This window comes from Cavia porcellus, unplaced genomic scaffold, assembly GCF_034190915.1.
Source record: "Cavia porcellus strain 051 isolate PalLab524CR breed Dunkin Hartley unplaced genomic scaffold, mCavPor4.1 scaffold_3, whole genome shotgun sequence".
Taxonomy (NCBI): domain Eukaryota; kingdom Metazoa; phylum Chordata; class Mammalia; order Rodentia; family Caviidae; genus Cavia; species Cavia porcellus.
The window spans coordinates 14647385-14666100 of record NW_026947486.1 but is presented as its reverse complement, the minus strand read 5'-3'; the positions used below and the strand labels follow the sequence as shown (position 1 = coordinate 14666100).

Below are 18716 nucleotides of genomic sequence, written 5' to 3'. Positions count from 1 at the left end.
GAGAAATTTGTGCCCTTGAGAGAAATCACTTCAATCCCTTATACCTCAATAAGTAATAAAGACTAAGGAATTATATAAATAGTATATGTAGTATCTCCTGATAGAGTTATGTGATACTTTAAGGCTGTGATAACTCTCCCTCAGAATTTCCTTATTATGAAAACTTTCAAAGAAGTGTACAATGAACACCCATATCTACCAACTAGATTCTATAATTCATGTTTTTGCTGTATTTGCATTATTTCATGCATCCATTTATCTATTCCTTTCTCCATCTATCAACGTCACTTGTTTAAGATGTATTTCAAAATAAGTTACAGATATGATGATGTTTCATCACTAATTATTTACACACACACACACACACACACACACACACACACACACCCTATACTTAACCAGCTTTAAATCAGCATTTCCTCATCCTCTAGGAGCACACAAAAATTGCATGTTTTTGTTCCTATCTGTTGATGTCACCCAAATTTCAAGCTCCACATGACAGATTCTTTGGGATCATGAAGACACCATCTATGTAATGAGATGAGATCTTGTATGAAATCATCATCCTGTCTCGTTTAGTTTAATCACAGACTACAGAGGGCCTAACTTAATTGCATTATTTTACAAAGGGTAAAATGAAGTCCAGAGAGCTGAAGATGCTTGCCTGAGATTATCCATCAAGAAAAGCGCCCATGAAGTAGAGAGCTCTGTCCATGGAGGGGTAATGTTCTGTCTAGTCCTAGAATCAGGCTGTGTTTTTCCTACCAATCTGGTCCTTGCATACCGCAGACTGCCTTGGTCTTTGTTTTACAGGTGTGTTTCAGGGGTCAGCAAAGTAAACCTCCTGAACCAGTCCTAAAGGCTCAGTAGGCACCCAGAAGATGGAGGGAGGGCCAAGTCACTCATAAATCCACACCCAGATTTCTTTTCTTTGGCAGTGCCTATATTCGATCCTCTCCTTGTAGATTTCCTAACCTATCATCTCATGTTTGGTGAAAGGGGATGTTTTAACAGAGATGCAGACATTCAATCCTCTTTCTGCTATTTGTAACAGGCATTTTTTTTTCGGTAAAAGATCTGGGGATTGTGTGAGCCTCTGGGCCTGGTAACTCTTCCGTTTTTATTAGGTCTCAAGAACTTTGTGAGTCTAAAAACTGTTTTGTTTTAGTAGGGTCTTTATTGTGACCAAAAGATATTTCATTTTCAAATCACCATCAAGGAAACCATCACAGCATCATGTGATTACTTTGATATTTAGAAACCAGTTTCGGGTAGCAGGTGTAGTTCAGTGGTAGAAGGTTTGTCTAGTAAAAGTAAGCCCTTGGGTTTGATCCCCAGCAATGGGATGTGGGTGGAGAGTAAAAAAAAAACATTTCTTAAAAGTGTGTGTTTGTGTATTCATACATAGTTTATCTAGTTCCCAGGAGAATTTGAAGCAGGTGAATTAAGAGTCATAGACTAGTTTTAAAAATGAGTAAAAAATCAATAGCATAACACACAAACGTGAGAAAGACAAAGCTGTACTTTCTGGGTTTGCTTCCTTTATTCATGGGAGACCATGTTGAGGTAAAGCAAAAACAAATTTTGTAAATCACGATTACAATAAACAAAAATATTCAGCTCCTTTCTAACAACAAAACGTAAAGACAAAAGCTTGGATACGAAACAAGATTCATTATGATTGCTGACATTTTAGAAAAATGCAGTCATTTGCATAGAAAGTGTGATGAAGAAACAATTTTTATGGTTTTAGACATTCTGAAAGGCCTCAGAAGGCAGTCTCTTCCTAGTATCTCAAAGCGGCTGCATCTGGAGAAAGGTTTCTATGGTAACTTCTGGAAGCTTGAATTTTTTTATCCTTTATAAGAGCATAAATCACCCCACAGCCTGAGGCTTCAGTAAAGGTCTCCTTTGTCTTACAAGCTATTGCCAATTTGTTTTTGTGTTATGTATTTTAACAGTCTTACAGAAAATAGAGCAAAGGTTGTAAAAAGGGTTTAGAGTCTCGCTTTTTCATTTTGGGGGACAAGATGCAAATAATGTAATTGTAGGCTTTCTCGGTGATCCTATGTCCTATCATCTATGTGTTATCTATGCCCTGTATTTCAGTTTTCCCAAAAGTTGTGATGGCGGGTGCCTGAAAGAGAGAAGTCAGTCTGAATTCAAGAGGTCAAAGCTGTTGTAATATGTAGCAGCTAAGCCGTTTAGAGAGCACTACCTGCTCCACATGCAATCAGATTTCCCCCAAATGATGGTGTTCTTGGGCTTTACACACTGACAGGTACCAAGAGGACTGCAAGTTCAAGTCCAGTCTGGGAATCTTAGTAAGACACTGTCTCAACAAAATTTTTTAGAAAGGGCCTGGGGTGTAGCTCAGCATAGAGATCCTGAACGTATTCTCCAGTACTGCAAAAAGTCTTCTTTCCAAGAAACTTAATACAGAACAATTTCCAATATCAAAATTTTGCATGCTTCCAGAATTTAACAACACAAACCATTGTAGGTTATAGGAGGTGACGAAGCACACAAAACCTCATAAGATGCAGAAATAGAACTAGGATTCAGACCTAGTTACTAACTGCGTAACTCAGAGCAAGCCCTTGAATCTTGGAGCCTCTATTTCCTATCTGAGAAATGGGCATAATGATGGTAAACATACAGGGTTTTATTAAGGACCAAATGTGTGAGCATTGAAAACTCTGCGTTGCTGTACAAATGAAAGATGGTTATTATTATGGGTTGCCTGGCTTTTTTTGCCTTCAAAAAAGTATTGCTATACAGTACCAACACCCCATGTGACTAGAAGCAATCAGTTTTAATATGTCTAAATATTGTAGTTTCTTATACTGTATTAAAAATATTTATGATTAGATAGATACTGTTGTAGCCATTTCTTTGTTTATTGAAAAGTAATTAAGCATCATCTTTGTCGAGGGCATTAAATACAGTTATTGAACAAACATTTAGGTACCAGCTATGTCCCAGCATTGAGTAGAGAAATAATAGATAATTAAGACCTTATCATTCCAGAAATAAATTTTCTGAGCTTCAAGGGTACCAGGCTGATGCAGGAAAAGGGCAACACAATCCAGTCCCCACTCTGCCAGCCTAGCTGTTCGTACCTGAAATTCACTTGAAGGGAATTTTACCTGAAGGAATGTGTGCCTTCTTATAGAGTACTCACTTACACAGCCCCAGTGTTGGATGGTGTGTGATGTTAGAGAGGTTTTCAGTGTTTCACTGTTGAGTGTGCTTTGCTGTCAGATTGTCTGGATTTGAATACTGGCTTTGCCACTTGATAGCTATGTGATCTTGAGCACATTACTTGGCCTCTCTGTACTTCATTTTCTCTTATCTGTTCACTCCCAGATTTTTCTGGGAGGATAAGTAAATTCTTATTTGTGAAACACTTGGAAGAGGAGCTAGCACGCAGTTGGTGTCCAAAAGACTGGCTGTTTTGTAGGAAAATTCCGAAGTCAAACTGAAAGGAAGATTTTGCACAGAAGGGATAAGATGGCAAATTTAATCTCTACTCCAGCAGACTGTTGCAGGATAGTTCCTCAAAGGCAACAGCACTGAATTTATTTATTTGTGTTTTTGAAGCAGGGTCTCACTGTGCAGTTAAGGCTGGCAAGCTGGTCTCAAAATTGCAGTAATCCTCCTGCCTCAACCTTTCAAATGCTGGGATTATAGGTGTGCACCACCATGCCTGTCTAACAGTTTTAAATTTAGAAAGAGTTTAGTTTATGTAGCATTTAGAAGTAAATAAGTACCAAGTGACAAAAGCTACGTAATTGGTTATATGTATTGAGTCATACATTGAATTTGTTGAAACAAAGGAATTCTTTATCATAATATAGAAACACTCTGGAAACAAAGGAAGGGACCCTTACAGAGTGAGCATAGTTAAAAAGGCAGTCTTGATGAGTCCAGTGGGCCTTAAGGTATACACAATTATTCTGACTCAGATGTGTAGCTGGGCCGTGGACACTGTCAGGGCCAACTGGATTCAGCAGAAGCAGCAGAACAGAAACTTGATCAGAGACCTCTAATTGATCATGAAACACCTACAAGTTTGCTATTTTACAAAAGTGTTTTTACATTAATATTGTGCCCCAACACTTTCAGTGAATGACTTTACCAGTTTAGTCTCCTGTGCCTCTCTGCTGAAAAGTTCAGTAAACACCTGAATTTTATCTACAAATGTCACTTTCCTTCAATAAATTTGACTTCAAATTGGGAGATGCTTTTCTTCTTATTCTAGACCTTTTTGTGTGTATTTTTTTAAGTAACTAAAAAAGTGTTCACCTTGGTGATATCAAAGAATTCCAGTTCTTTGATCAGAAGATCATTCGGTTGTTTCTAGAATTTCCTCCAATTTCCTTTGACTGTGTCAAAAATGACCAGAATGGTGAGGCCTGTCTGCATATTCCTGGCTTTTATAAATCCTGAGAGAATGCCTATATCATTTACTGTGGTTACAAGGTTAGAGATACTTACAAGTACAGTGAATTTCATGATCAATTCCAGTTACAGTGGTCCGCTCAACTCTTTTTGGTAACTTTAAACTGGAAAAAAAAATCCTTGTGGAGTACTAATGTTTTGTAATGTTTTTAAGACAATTAACTTTGCATCGGAAAGTATTTAAAATGTGTTAAATATCACATTTCTGTATGAAGTGCATAAAACAGACTGACAAAGGAAGAATGAGGTGAGTAGTGGTTTCGATTTTACCCTTCTTTCTTTTCCTGTGCTATCACCTCCAACTGCTCTAGACACTTTGAAGAGGCTCCTTTCCAGTCCTCTGCATTTTCTGGAATTTTCCAATAGCTAATTCAGGCCATTTTCCACAGCACAAAAGTAGAAACACGTAAAGCTAATAAAGCTGCATAGCACTGATTTCTGAATGTTTAAACTAGTAAGTATCTAATCTTAACTGATATAGTCATCACGTTGATAAAATTTCTCTGAAGTAAACTACTCAGGGGGAGAGATGCACTAGTTTTATAATTTCATGACATTATATATTAATCTAGTATTATTTATGTGTGCCATGCTACAGCTCTTTATCTGAGATCCTGCCTGGAGCACAAAGGGAAAGTTTCTTATTTTTTTTTATAAAATATTAATTGATCCTTCACATTGAATTCGAGTTTCTTAGTTTTTGAGGAGTACAAAGTGACTAGAAGTATGCTCCCAAACTGTCTGCAAAAGTTAAATATCTAAAAGAATTGGGCATGTTGGCACATGCAGGTAATCCCAGCACTCCAGAGGCTGAGGCAGGAGGGCTGCTGCAAGTTCAAGGCCAGCCTGGGCTGCATAATGAGTTCAAGGTCTGCCTGAATTACATAATGACACCTTGTCTCAAACAACAACAACAACAATAACAAATAAATAAAATAAAATAAATCTAAAAGGACAGTTTAAGATTCTTGAAGTTGGATATAGAGAATGTTTTAAGAAACTTTGTAAGAATTGGTGTACAGAGAGGAGGAGCTGGGCAGATCTGGGGTACCCTCACCGACCTCTCTGCGTGTCTGGAGGACTCTGGATATCTGCGCCCAGACTGCTGGAGTTCCCTCAGGCTTCCAGGTGCAGTGAAGGAGAGAGGTGGGTTTGAGGCTTCCACATCAGCCTCCCCATTCCCGGCTTCATTTGGAGACCTGCTGAGCTCCCGATAGGTGGGCTGGCCCACACTACCAGCCTAGCCCAGCCTGTTTAGCTGCCGCGCCTGGCCATAGGTCTGCAGAGGAGGAGCTGGGCAGATCTGGGGTGCCCTCACTGGCCTCTCTGCGTGTCTGGAGGACTCTGGATATCTGCGCCCAGACTGCTGGAGTTCCCTCAGGCTTCCAGGTGCAGTGAAGGAGAGAGGTGGGTTTGAGGCTTCCACATCAGCCTCCCCATTCCTGGCTTCATTTGGAGACCTGCTGAGCTCCCGATAGGTGGGCTGGCCCACACTACCAGCCTAGCCCAGCCTGTTTAGCTGCCGCGCCTGGCCATAGGCCTGCAGAGGAGGAGCTGGGCAGATCTGGGGTGCCCTCACCGGCCTCTCTGCGTGTCTGGAGGACTCTGGATATCTGCACCCAGACTGCTGGAGTTCCCTCAGGCTTCCAGGTGCAGTGAAGGGGAGAGGTGGGTTTGAGGCTTCCACATCAGCCTCCCCATTCCGGCTTCATTTGGAGACCTGCTGAGCTCCCGATAGGTGGGCTGGCCCACACTACCAGCCTAGCCCAGCCTGTTTAGCTGCCGCGCCTGGCCATTGGTCTGCAGAGGAGGAGCTGGGCAGATTTGGGGTGCCTGCATCGGCCTCTCCATGTGTCTGGAGGACTGTGGGTATCTCTGCAACCAGGGAGGGTCCACAGATTCCTGAAGCACTGCGGCCTGTGGTGAGTACCCTAACCCGGCTGCGATTGAAGAACTGTGGAGCTTCCAAGGGGCAGGTGGGCGCACAGTGTCCCTGAGGCCCAGCTTGTCTGGAACTGCGGAGTTCTGAGCAGGCAGAGGAGGGCCACTGGTTCTGTAGGCCTAATGGCTTGGGGTAGCGCGGCGCCAGAGTCTCAGTAGCTCCAAACATAGAAGGGGATTTTCAACAGATCCTGAGGAAGCTTTCAAATAACACTTGAAACACAGAAATATAGGAAAATGACAAAACGAAAGACCAAATTACAACCTCAAACCTCCAGCCCATCTCAAGAAACCCTAGGAGCGATGTATATAGAAGAAAATATATCCCATCCACCTCATATATCGGACACAATAGCCACTGAAATTGACAAGCAACTCCAGGAAGCTTTAAAGAAATTCAAACTCGAAATAATCTCCCAGATAAAAGAGGAAATGATAAAAGAAATGAAAGAGATTCTAAATATATCTAAAGAAAACACAGATAAAAAATTGGAGGAACTAAGCAAAAAGATAGAATCTCTAGACGAGCAATATAAGAAACAAACAGAATACATAATGCAGATGCACAGAGATATACAGGAAATAAAAAACTCCACTGAAAGTTGTAAAAACCGCCTTAATGAAACTGAAGATAGAATTTCAGACCTTGAAGACAGGATTGCAGCTAGTGAACAGGAAAGGAAAGATCTTTTGAAAATAACAAGGAACCAGGAAACAACAATTCAACAACTGCAAGACGATGCAAAGAAGAATAACATAAGAATGATAGGGATTAATGAAAGAGAGGGAGACAACATGAAGGACGTCAGGAGGATATTTAGAGAAGTAATAGCTGAAAATTTCCCAAGCATGAGATCAGAAACTGACATCAGGATCAGTGAAGCATATAGAACTCCAAACAGTCATAACCAAAATAAAACTACACCCAGACATATAATAATCACCATCCCAGAAATCCAACACAAGAATAGATTATTAAAAGCTGTCAGAGAGAAAAGACAAATCACTTATAAAGGAAAACCTATCAGAATCACAGCAGACTTCTCAGCACAAACGATAAAGTCAAGAAGAGCATGGAGTGAAGTATTCCAGATCCTAAAGCAAAATGATTTCCAACCAAGACTGATATATCCTGCAAAACTATCATTCAAAATAGATGGTGCAATACGATACTTCCATGACAAAGAACAGCTGAAGAACTTCATGAACACCAAACCAACCCTGCAAAAAATATTGAAAGACAGTTTAGATACACAAAGGAAAAAAGCACTAAGCAAAGCAAATAATTAAACAGAACAGAAAGATAAAGGTGCAACAGCAGAGAGATAACATTCCTACAATTAACCAGCATTTAACAGTAATAACCATTAATGTAAATGGTCTCAATGCACCAATCAAAAGAAACAGACTAGCAGAATGGATCAAGAAACAAAATCCAACCATATGCTGTTTACAGGAAACCCATCTAACCCAGAAAGATACTCACAGACTGAAAGTCAAAGGATGGAAAACAATTCTTCATGCAGCAGGAATCCAAAAAAAGGCAGGAGTAGCCATTCTGTTTGCAGACAACGTGAACTTTAAACCAACAATGACCATAAAGGACAAAGAAGGTCACTACATACTTGTAAGGGGAAAACTCCAAGAGGAAGAGATAACTATCTTAAATATATATGCACCAAACTCCAGAGCACCCAGTTATATAAAACAATTATTAACAGAAATGAAAACTCAAATTATCAGTAACACAATTGTAACAGGAGACCTTAATACACCACTGACACCAAGGGACAGATCAACCAGACAGAAAATGAGCAAAGAAATAACAGAACTGAATCACACCTGTGAACAAATGGGTTTGATAGACATATACAGAATGTTCCACCCAACAATATCAGAATACACATTCTTCTCAGCAGTACATGGATCATTTTCTAAAATAGACCATATATTAGCTCACAGAACATATTTAAGCAAATGCAAAAGAGTTGAAATCATCCCTTGCATATTATCGGATCATAGCGCTCTGAAATTAGAAATTAATGACAAAGGATACTGCAAAAATTCCGCAAACATAACACACTCTTGAGTAATCAGTGGGTCACAGAAGAAATTAAAGAAGAAATTAAACAATACCTAAAAGAAAATGAAAATGCAGATACAACTTACCGGAATCTGTGGGATGCAATGAAAGCCGTTCTGAGAGGAAAATTTATTGCACTGAGTTCCCACATCAGGAAAACAGAACGAATACAAATAAATAACTTGATGCTACACCTCAAACAGCTAGAAAAAGAAGAGCAAGTCAAGCCCAAAGCCAAAAGAAGAGAGGAAATTATAAAAATCAGAGCAGAAATCAATGCAATAGAGACTAAGAAAACAATCCAAAGAATCAACGAATCAAAGAGTTGGTTGTTTGAAAGAATAAATAAAATTGATAAGCCCCTAGCCAACCTTATTAAAAAAAGGAAAGAAAAAGCTCAAATTCATGCAATAAGAAATGAAAAAGGAGAAATCACTACAGACCCAATAGAAATACAGAGGATCATCAACACCTATTTCGAAAACCTCTACTCTCAAAAGTTTGATAACACAGAAGAAATAGACAGATTCTTAGAAGCATATGAAGTACCAAAGCTAGATCAAGAGGATATAAAACTGTTGAATAACCCAATCTCTGCTAATGAAATTGAGAATGTAATTGGGTCCTTGCCCACCAAGAAGAGCCCAGGCCCAGATGGATTCACTGCAGAATTCTACAAGAAATATAAAGAAGACCTAATGCCGACACTCCTCAAACTATTCAATGAAATTGAAAGGGAAGCAATCCTTCCTAAGTCATTCCTGGAAGCAAATATTACTCTAGTACCAAAACCTGAGAAAGACCCAACTATAAAAGAGAACTATAGACCGATCTCCCTAATGAACACAGATGCAAAAATCCTCAATAAAATATTGGCAAATAGGATCCAGCAAATCATCAAGAAGATTATACACCATGACCAAGTGGGATTCATCCCAGGAATGCAAGGATGGTTCAACATACGCAAATCAATAAATGTAATCCACCATATCAATAAAGCCAAAAATAAGAATCACATGATCACCTCTATAGATGCAGAAAAAGCCTTCAATAAGGTCCAATACTTATTCATGATAAGAACTTTACAGAAAATTGGAATAAATGGTCTTTACCTCAATATAATAAAGGCCATTTATGACAAACCAACAGCCAGCATCATACTAAATGGCCAAAAATTGAAAGCCTTTACTTTAAAATCGGGTACAAGACAAGGATGTCCTTTATCACCACTCCTATTTAATATAGTACTGAAAGTACTAGCCAGAGCAATTAGGCAAGAAAGAGAAATAAAAGGGGTAAAGATAGGAAAAGAAGAAGTTAAATTATCATTGTTTGCAGATGACATGATACTCTACATAGAAGACCCCCTAAACTCCATTGAAATACTCTTAGATACAATAAATAAATTCAGTAATGTGGCTGGATACAAAATCAATACTCAGAAATCAATAGCATTCCTATACACGAACAACAAAATTACAGAGAGGGAAATAAGAGAAACGGGACTATTCACATTAGCAAGCAAAAAAATGAAATATTTAGGAATTACTCTTACGAAAGAAGTGAAAGACTTATACAGTGAAAATTATAATACACTGAAAAAGGAAATTGAAGATGATCTCAGAAAATGGAAAGACATCCCTTGCTCATGGATAGGAAGAACAAACATTGTGAAAATGGCCATTCTCCCAAAACTGTTATACAGATTCAATGCAATCCCAATAGAAATACCATCAACATACCTTATAGATCTAGAGAAATCACTCCTAAATTTCATCTGGAACCAGAAGAGACCTAGAATCGCAAAGGCAATTCTAAGCAGCAAAGACAAAGCAGGAGGCATCACAATCCCTGACTTGAAGTTATACTACAAAGCAACAGTAGTAAAATCAACATGGTATTGGAATCAAAACAGAGCTGAAGATCAGTGGAATAGATTAGAAGATACAACCACAACTACGAACACACTCAACCATCTTATTTTTGATAAAGGAGCCAAGCAGGTTCACGGGAAGAACGACAGTCTCTTTAATAAATGGTGCTGGAAAAACTGGCTCTCCATTTGCCGAAAACTAAAGCTAGACCCATGTCTATCACCATGTACTAAATTAAAATCTAAATGGGTCAAAGATCTGAATATTAAAACAGAAACACTAAATCTATTGGAAGACAAAATAGGTAGAAACCTTGGAGACATAGGAGTTGGTAAAGAATTCATGAACAGGACTCAAACTGCACGGGAAATACTTCCCAGAATCAATAACTGGGACCACTTCTTATTAAAAAGTTTCTGCATGTCAAAAGAAATCTCCAGCATAGTGAAAAGAAAACCCACAAACTGGGAAAAGATTTTAGTGAACTCTCTCTCAGACAAGGGCCTCTTGTCTAAAACATATAAAGAATTAAAGAAACTCAGACCTCCGAAATTCAAAGATCCAATCCAAAAATGGGCATCTGAGATGAATATGCAATTCTCAGATGAAGAAATGCAAATGGCAAATAAATACATGAAAAAATGCTCATCATCATTGGTCATTAGAGAAATGCAAATTAAAACCACACTGAGATACCATCTCACTCCTGAAAGAATGGCCAGGATCAAGAAAACCGACAACAAATGCTGGAGAGGCTGTGGGGAAAAAGGAACTCTCCTGCACTGCTGGTGGGAGTGTAGACTGGTACAGCCTTTGTGGAGATCTGTCTGGAGATTTCTCAAAAAGTTGGGACTGGAAATCCCATTTATTCCAGCTATTCCACTTCTAGGCATATTCCCAGAAGAACTGAAAGCATCATACCACAGTGATATATGTGCACCTATGTTTATAGCAGCACAATTTGTAATCGCCAGATCCTGGAAACAATCCAAGTGCCCATCAACTGAGGAATGGATAAAAAAGTTGTGGTATTTCTATACAATGGAGTATTATTCAGCTATAAAGAAGGATCACATTGAGATATTTATCAATAAATGGGCGCAGCTTGAGACCATACTCATTAGTGAAATAAATCAATCTCGCATGTGTGAATACCGAATAGTTTCCCTAATGTAAATAATGATTCAAATATATAAAAATATGTGGTAATCATGATTCCCCATTAGGTGGCCTTGAAGCCTTATAAAGTTTTCACTCATTAATTAGAAAGGCTTTATTCTGGGCTTCTTGATATGAAAATATTTGAAGCTAGAGTATATGAAGTTTTATCCAAATATTTCAAGGAAAAAGACACTATGGTAACTACTATTAAGTCAGGTTATAAGGTGGTGAAGTACTAGGTTGTTGAAACAGTCATGCTGTGACCTCTATTGTTATATTGTTATGTCCTGTTTTATCTCAATCTCCCCCTTATTGTTTCAAAAAAAATTATTTAGTCATTTCTTATGTTTGTCTTAATTAAAGAAAAAATTCAAAAAAATTAGGATATATAAATAGTAACTCTTTTCGATTTCCTATTAACTTGTTTTGAAGTCCTGTAGTACTCCCACGATCTTGTTTTGACTGATTAGACTCTGTTCCATTCTATATGATAGTATCAAGTTTGAAGACATAGGCAACTACTTTGAAGACAATAAGATGCACTAAGATACCCATTCTGGTTTGACTATTGTCTTCTTTGGAAGTCCTGTAATGTTTACAATGCCTAAGTTTTATTGGTCTTGTTCTCTACTGTTTTGTCCAACTTTATAATATCTAATAAGATAGACAATTCTTTTTAAGGAAACAAGGGACAACGTTGATAACCATTGTTGATAAACTTGTACTCTGTTCTACACCATGTGCTATGTCTATCCTTGGTATTGACTGACAGCTTTGTTTTGCCATATTTGACTGTATTCTTCCCCCCCCCCAAAGAAAGTAATAAGCACTAAGGAGTAATAAAATCCAAGATGTGTAAATTTTGTTGTAAAAAAGAGAGGGAAAAAAAAAGAAAAAGAGCTCTAACGGATATAACAGCAAGTGTGTTTGGGGGTGTTAAATAGCTGACTTTGTCAATGTTTTTGGAACATTGAACACAGCTGTTTGCAGTCTCCCTGTTTCAATGTCCACCTTGTGTTCTTTGATACTGTGATTTGAGGAACTATTTTCAAGAAGATAGTGTGTAATCTACTAGCAGGTGATTTCTTACTGTTATGTTTTTTTGTTTTGTTTTGTTTTGTTTTGTTTTGTGTTGTAGTTCTGTATTGCGTGTACCCTTACGCCGCTTTGGTTTGTTTTGTGTTTTTCTCTTTTTCCTCTTAAATAAAAAAAAAAAAAAAAAGAATTGGTGTACAGAATTATTACTGTATTTTTTTCCATGTTGATCTATGGGTGATGGCTAAAAGTTCTTTGCACTTGAGCTCTGACCCTGCTACTAACTAACTGTGCAAACTACAGCAAGTTTCTTTATGTCTCTAAGTTGCCATTGTTTTCATTTTAAAATGAGGATAAAAATACCTCTCAACTTTCTGGTGAAGATCAGGAAGGCTTTGGGCACTAACCATTGCTCATGGATGCACGTGAGAGCTTTGTGGTAGTTGCTGTTGTTATTGTGGGTATTTTAATTTTTAAAAACTATTATTGTGTTATGTTGTGAAGAGATTATGTTTCGGCTGTGCTGATTATGTTGCTTAATGTTTTTAAGAATGATTTGTTTCTGCTAATTTATGATTTTTTTTTGCAATAGTATTTACTGACCCTGACAAGTCTCAGACTTCAGAGAATGTACTGTATCTTTCATGTTTTTGTTTCTATGGTAAAGTGTATTAAAAGTTCCAAACCACCAATAGAGAAGGGACCATTTGGGGAAAACTCTTTGGTAAGTTGGGAGGCTCTGAAGAGCGTATTGTTTGCATATTCTTTGAGCAATCAAACCTTTAATTCTTTTACCAGTCATCACTGAACTATCTCTTGACAGCTTCCTCTTCTTGGCAATCTTAATCACCCCTGATCAGACTCTAGCTCTGCAATATTTAGGTTCCCCAAATCCCCTCTTCCTAAAATGCAGTGACTTTAAACCACCAATATTTGGGCCAATTGTTTTTCAAATCAGGTTTTGTCAGTACATGCCAAGCAAACATTTGGACCAATCCTCCCATGGGTCTGACAGAAATTGCAAGGTTTTTATTTCCAATAATGTACTGTTGTGTTGCTCTTTTTAAAGATGTTTATAATTTTCTATTTAGAATGTTTTAAGGTACATGAGCTTAGAGAATGCCATTCAGTGGTTTGATAAGCCCCTGGTTTGTTTTAATAACTGTTTATGTGACATAGCAGATAATATTAGATAACTGCATTTACTGAAAGACAGTGCTTTTGTGGCGTCTCATATACTAGTACATATGAGTGATGTTGTATTTATCTCACCCTTTTGTTTAAGCCTCAGCATGCTCCTGCAGTTCATCTGAACTCACTGATAACAGCTGTTACTATGGCTGCATGTTATTTCATTTGTGGAGCTGATGCTTGATAAGAGAAATGTCATTAAATTGTCTGCAGTTGTGAATTTCAACTGAGCAGTTTTCCTTATGGAGGTAAAATGAGGAAACTGGAGTTAAAAGTCCAAGCACTGTATTCTTAAATCTAGGTTGTGCAATGTATGTGCAAGTACGTGCACTATGTGCAAGTGTGGACTTTGGGATCATTACCTTGGCACCAACTGGAAACCTTGGCCTTTCCCATGGGAACAGTGAGGGAAAAACACATTAATCTAAGTAATGAAATGTCCTATCAAGCTCTCTGAGAAATGTGACTCCTTTTTTAAAATCTTTGACTGATGGTGATTGAAGCCTTGACTCATTGTGGGTTTCCTGGGGGCTCATATTTTATGAAGTCTTATTAACCTACAAAATCAAGTGTGTCTTCAGGACATGGTGATTTGGATAAAGTAAAATTATCTTTTGAAATGTAATTACTCCCTGTAGCAAACATGGGGCCGTATGATCATTGATTAAGGTGGCCATGGGGTCCATGGAAGGCAGGGCAGTGTAGTGGCCACCAACACAGATGCTGGAGCAGAACTGGCTATGCCGTCCACTCTGTATGTGACTGTGCACACGTATTTCTGCTTCAGTTTCCTTAGCCACAGAAATGGAACTATCAGTACCTTATCTCTTTGGATTGCTGTAAGAATTTATTGAATTAATTAATATCATATAATTTTTTTTGCAATGCTGGAGATGGAACTCAGGCCCTTGGGCATTCTAGACAAGAGTTGTACTGTTGAACTACATCTCCAACTCAAATTAATATGCTAAAACACTTAGAACAGTAGTTTAAATGTAGAGAGCATTATATGCCTATCAGTTATTTTTCTAGGAACCTTAGTTTTTTTTTTTTTTTGCTATAATAAGGTCTAAAAGTCACATAATTCTTCTTTCTGCAGGACAACATTGAACCTGTTTTCTTTATCTGTGAGGTACAATAACATCTTGGCATTTCATTGATTTTGTTTGGTGCCATAAAGCAAATGAGTAAGGTAATTGAAACTGAGCAAATTCAATTCATTGTAAGAGCACCAGAGTTCTGTTCTCAGATGAAGTTCTTGCTAAATCCCAGATGAGTGGTTTTCTCATTTATAAAAAATTGTTTTATGTTTTGCAGTGCTGGGGATAGAACCCAGGGACTTACACATGCCAGGCGCACACTCAGCCACTGAGCTATACCCTTGTCCTAAGAATGGTTTTAAGTATGCAAGATTTTAACAACACTAAAAGGATATCTAGGATGTGTTATTACCAAAGGATGCATACACATACTGTACTCTAAGCTTTGTGAAAACTTACTGACCTTTACACTATAAGTGGTAAAATTTATTGTATGTACATTTAACTCAATAAAATTGAATTTTTAAAAAGCTGAACTCATGGCTGTGAGAATGTCATAGGTATTAAGTATTTTTGGCTAAAGAATAATTAAATGGGTGCATGAATGAAGTAATTTCATTCTTCAGTGATGGAGTATGTTGAGGTTTAGGATGCAAATTGGGTCAATTTTTATGTCTTTGGCTTTTTATGATTTGAAGTATTTGCCAAAAATGAACTCCTTCTTGTCTTTTTGGAAATATCAGTTGGCTTTTGAGACTTAGATCCTGAGCCTCTACTGAGAAACCTTATCAATGTGTAAGCTGAACAAAACAATAGGTCATTACATGAACCAATGTGGACTTGCACACTGGCTGTTACTGTGAGGAGCTTGTCTGGAGTCCCTGTAACTTTGTGTGCAAGCACATGTGTGTGTATGTATGTGTGTGTTACTGGGGTTCAACCCTGGGCCTTCACACTGAGCTGCATCTCAAGATCTCTTTGTGTTTTTTATTTTGCCATGGGGTCTTGCTAAGTGGCTAAATTGCACAAACTGGGTTGAAAATTGTAATCCTCTTGCCTCAGCCTTCCAGACTGGGATTATAGGTGCATGCTACCACCCTCGAATCCTGTGATATATTTGATCCTGATATCTTATTGTCCTTCCCCTCAGGTTTGGCAGCAGCCAAACTTCTGCATGATTCCGGCCTGAATGTGGTAGTTCTGGAAGCCCGGGACCGTGTGGGAGGCAGGACTTACACCCTTAGGGTAAGAAGCTGAGGGTGGGCTGGTGAAATGTGAGCCAAAGCTGAGTTTTGTGTTTTGTTTTCCCTGAAAGTTTTCAATTTCATTTGACTCTTTTCGAACATGAAAATTGCCCTGAAAAAGTCTGCTTCCATCCTTGTCTTGGTCTCTGTCTCTGTCTCTGTCTCTCTCCTTCTTCTGTCTCCATGTCTTTCTGTCTGTCTGTTTATCTGCCTCCCCTCCCCTGTTGTTTTGGAAAAGAAAACACTAAGCTACACCCCCGCCCCCTCCTCAGCTTTTCCTATAATTTGCCTCCCTTTCAACTCTTTCTTCTACCTTTTTTTTCTTATATCATGAATTTTGGCATTATAGTTATGATGAAGAGAGAGAAATGGTGTGTGTGTGTATGAAGTAAGGATAAAGATATCACAAGTTTTTGTACTTTTAACCTCTAACTTTGGTGCTTCTTTAAGCATTAACACAATCATTTCAACCACACAAGCCAGGAAATTTAGGAAGTAGAGTGAGGAGAGCCTTGGTCTCATTTATTTACTTTTAATCTATATTATTTTAATCAATAAATCATAATTGTGCTACATTTGTAAAGTATGATGTGATACATATAGAATATAGAGTGATTAAATCAACCTGATTAATTTAACTGTCTTCTCTCTGGGTATTTTTGTGCCAATACACTTGAAATTTACTCTTAGTTGTTTTGAAATGTGTATTAGTACTGACCAAGGTCATCATACGGTGCAACAGCTCTCAAAACTCAGTCCTCCTGTCTAGCTGAAACTTTGTGTACCTGGACCAGTAACTCCCCATTTCCTAAATCCGCACCCATGACCTTGGCACTCCTCATTCTATTTTTATCAGTTCAGCTTTTCTTAAAGATTCCACATGTGAGTGAGATCACGCAGTAATTTATATTTCTGTGTCCAGTTCATTTCACTTAACATTATGTCTTCCAGTTCAATTCATGCTGCTCTAAATTCTTTCTTAATAATGCTGTATAGTATTCCATTGTGTATGTAAACCACATTTTTTCATCCATACAAAATCGTTTTCCTTTTCAGGAGGTTGAATAAAGAGCTAGATTTAAAAAAAAAAAGCACAACCATTATGGTGTCCCTAATATGTACCTGGTTCTGCATGGACATGATCAGAGATAGCTGAGCTTTTCTACACATTTCTTATTCAAAGGTTGCCACTTAGTATTTAGAAATGTTTCAGATTGGGGCTAGGAGTATAACTCGGTGGAAGAGTGGTTTACCTAATATGTATGAGGCTTTCCGTTCCATCCATCCCCACTACTGGGAAAACAGAACAGAACAGAACAGAACAGAACAGAACAGAACAGAACAGAACAGAACAGAACAGAACAGAACAGAACAAAAAGCAAAAAATATATTAATTCAAAGTATCTAGCAAAAGCATATAAAATACTATTAAGCCAAAAATCAACATCAAAGATCAAAATTATGACCAGGTAGTATATTTCTTAAGCATCTTGCAAACCTTAAAAGAAGTGATCGCTTCCTTTCTTGCTTTTTCTATAGCATTAAATCACTCAAAATGAGCCTCAAGTACTGAGTAAAGAGATTCCTGAACAATTAATAAATTCAAGGCAAACTATGTTGTTGTATAATTGGACAATGGTGTTCAGAAATCTTTCACTCATTTAATATTCAAGCAATTTTGCTTTAAAGTAAAGATTGAACCAAAAACTATTCAATCATGTGAAGTAAAGTCGAATTGAGAACAGAATCCAGTTTTCCATGAATATTTTTCAAAATGCATCTGTAACATGTAAAATGCCAATTTGCCTATTTTAGGACTGTTCAAATTTTCTCACATTTTCACCTTTTTTTTCCATGGGAAAACAGAACCAAAATGTTAAATATGTGGACCTTGGAGGAGCCTATGTTGGACCAACCCAGAATCGCATCTTAAGGTTGGCCAAGGAGCTGGGATTGGAGACCTACAGAGTGAATGATGTTGAGCGTCAGATACACCATGTAAAGGTAAGCTGAGGCCGGACACTAAAAATTTGAAATTGTCTATGAATATAACCCTGTGACTTCCAGATAATTCTCTCAGAGAATCTTCTGCTTCTTCAATGATGTGTATATATTCTATAAATCCAGCTACTCTTTATTAGTAAAGAATTAGGAATTCTCCCTTATTTAGGAAGGTTATATTGTCAATTTGTTAAAATGTTTGAAAAATTCAGTGGAGAAAGATGTTTGTGATAACTTTATTAAATATCTATCTTTAAATACCTGTGACACTTTCATGTTATATGAAAAACTACGTACAATTTTATAAAATGCTGCCCTGGGCTTTATATTATAGAGATTACTTGGAATATGGCTCACGAAATATTTCAAAATACTATCATTCTGTCCGATGTCAGATAAAATTATTCTTCAAGGCTGATGGGAAAATGGCTCAAGTTCCAAATCTCATTTGCAGGGAAGCTCCACTGATCTCTCCATTAATTCTGTCCATGTACTAGGTCTTTACTTCTCATGGTTCCAGCTTCCATGACACTTACACTCATTCATAGCTCATAGCTTGTAACTCTTTTCTTCCTTTATCCTGATGCCAACCGGAGTTCAAACTCACATCTTCATCTTGATTTTTCTCACACCCCAAGCATTTGTGTGTTGCAGCAGGACTGAGGTTTTGAGCAATGGAAGG

The 18716-nt window shown here is 37.8% G+C and overlaps 1 protein-coding gene across 2 annotated transcripts in view; it reads left to right on the top strand.

Annotated features, from left to right (window-relative positions):
• Maob (monoamine oxidase B) overlaps positions 1–18716 on the top strand; it is a 157674-nt gene that overhangs the window by 43000 nt on the left and 95958 nt on the right. The window contains 2 exon segments of one of the 2 annotated variants that reach the window (NM_001172981.1): positions 15940–16034; positions 17900–18037. In NM_001172981.1, coding sequence (NP_001166452.1) covers positions 15940–16034; positions 17900–18037 — 233 coding nt within the window. 2 annotated transcript variants of the gene reach the window in all.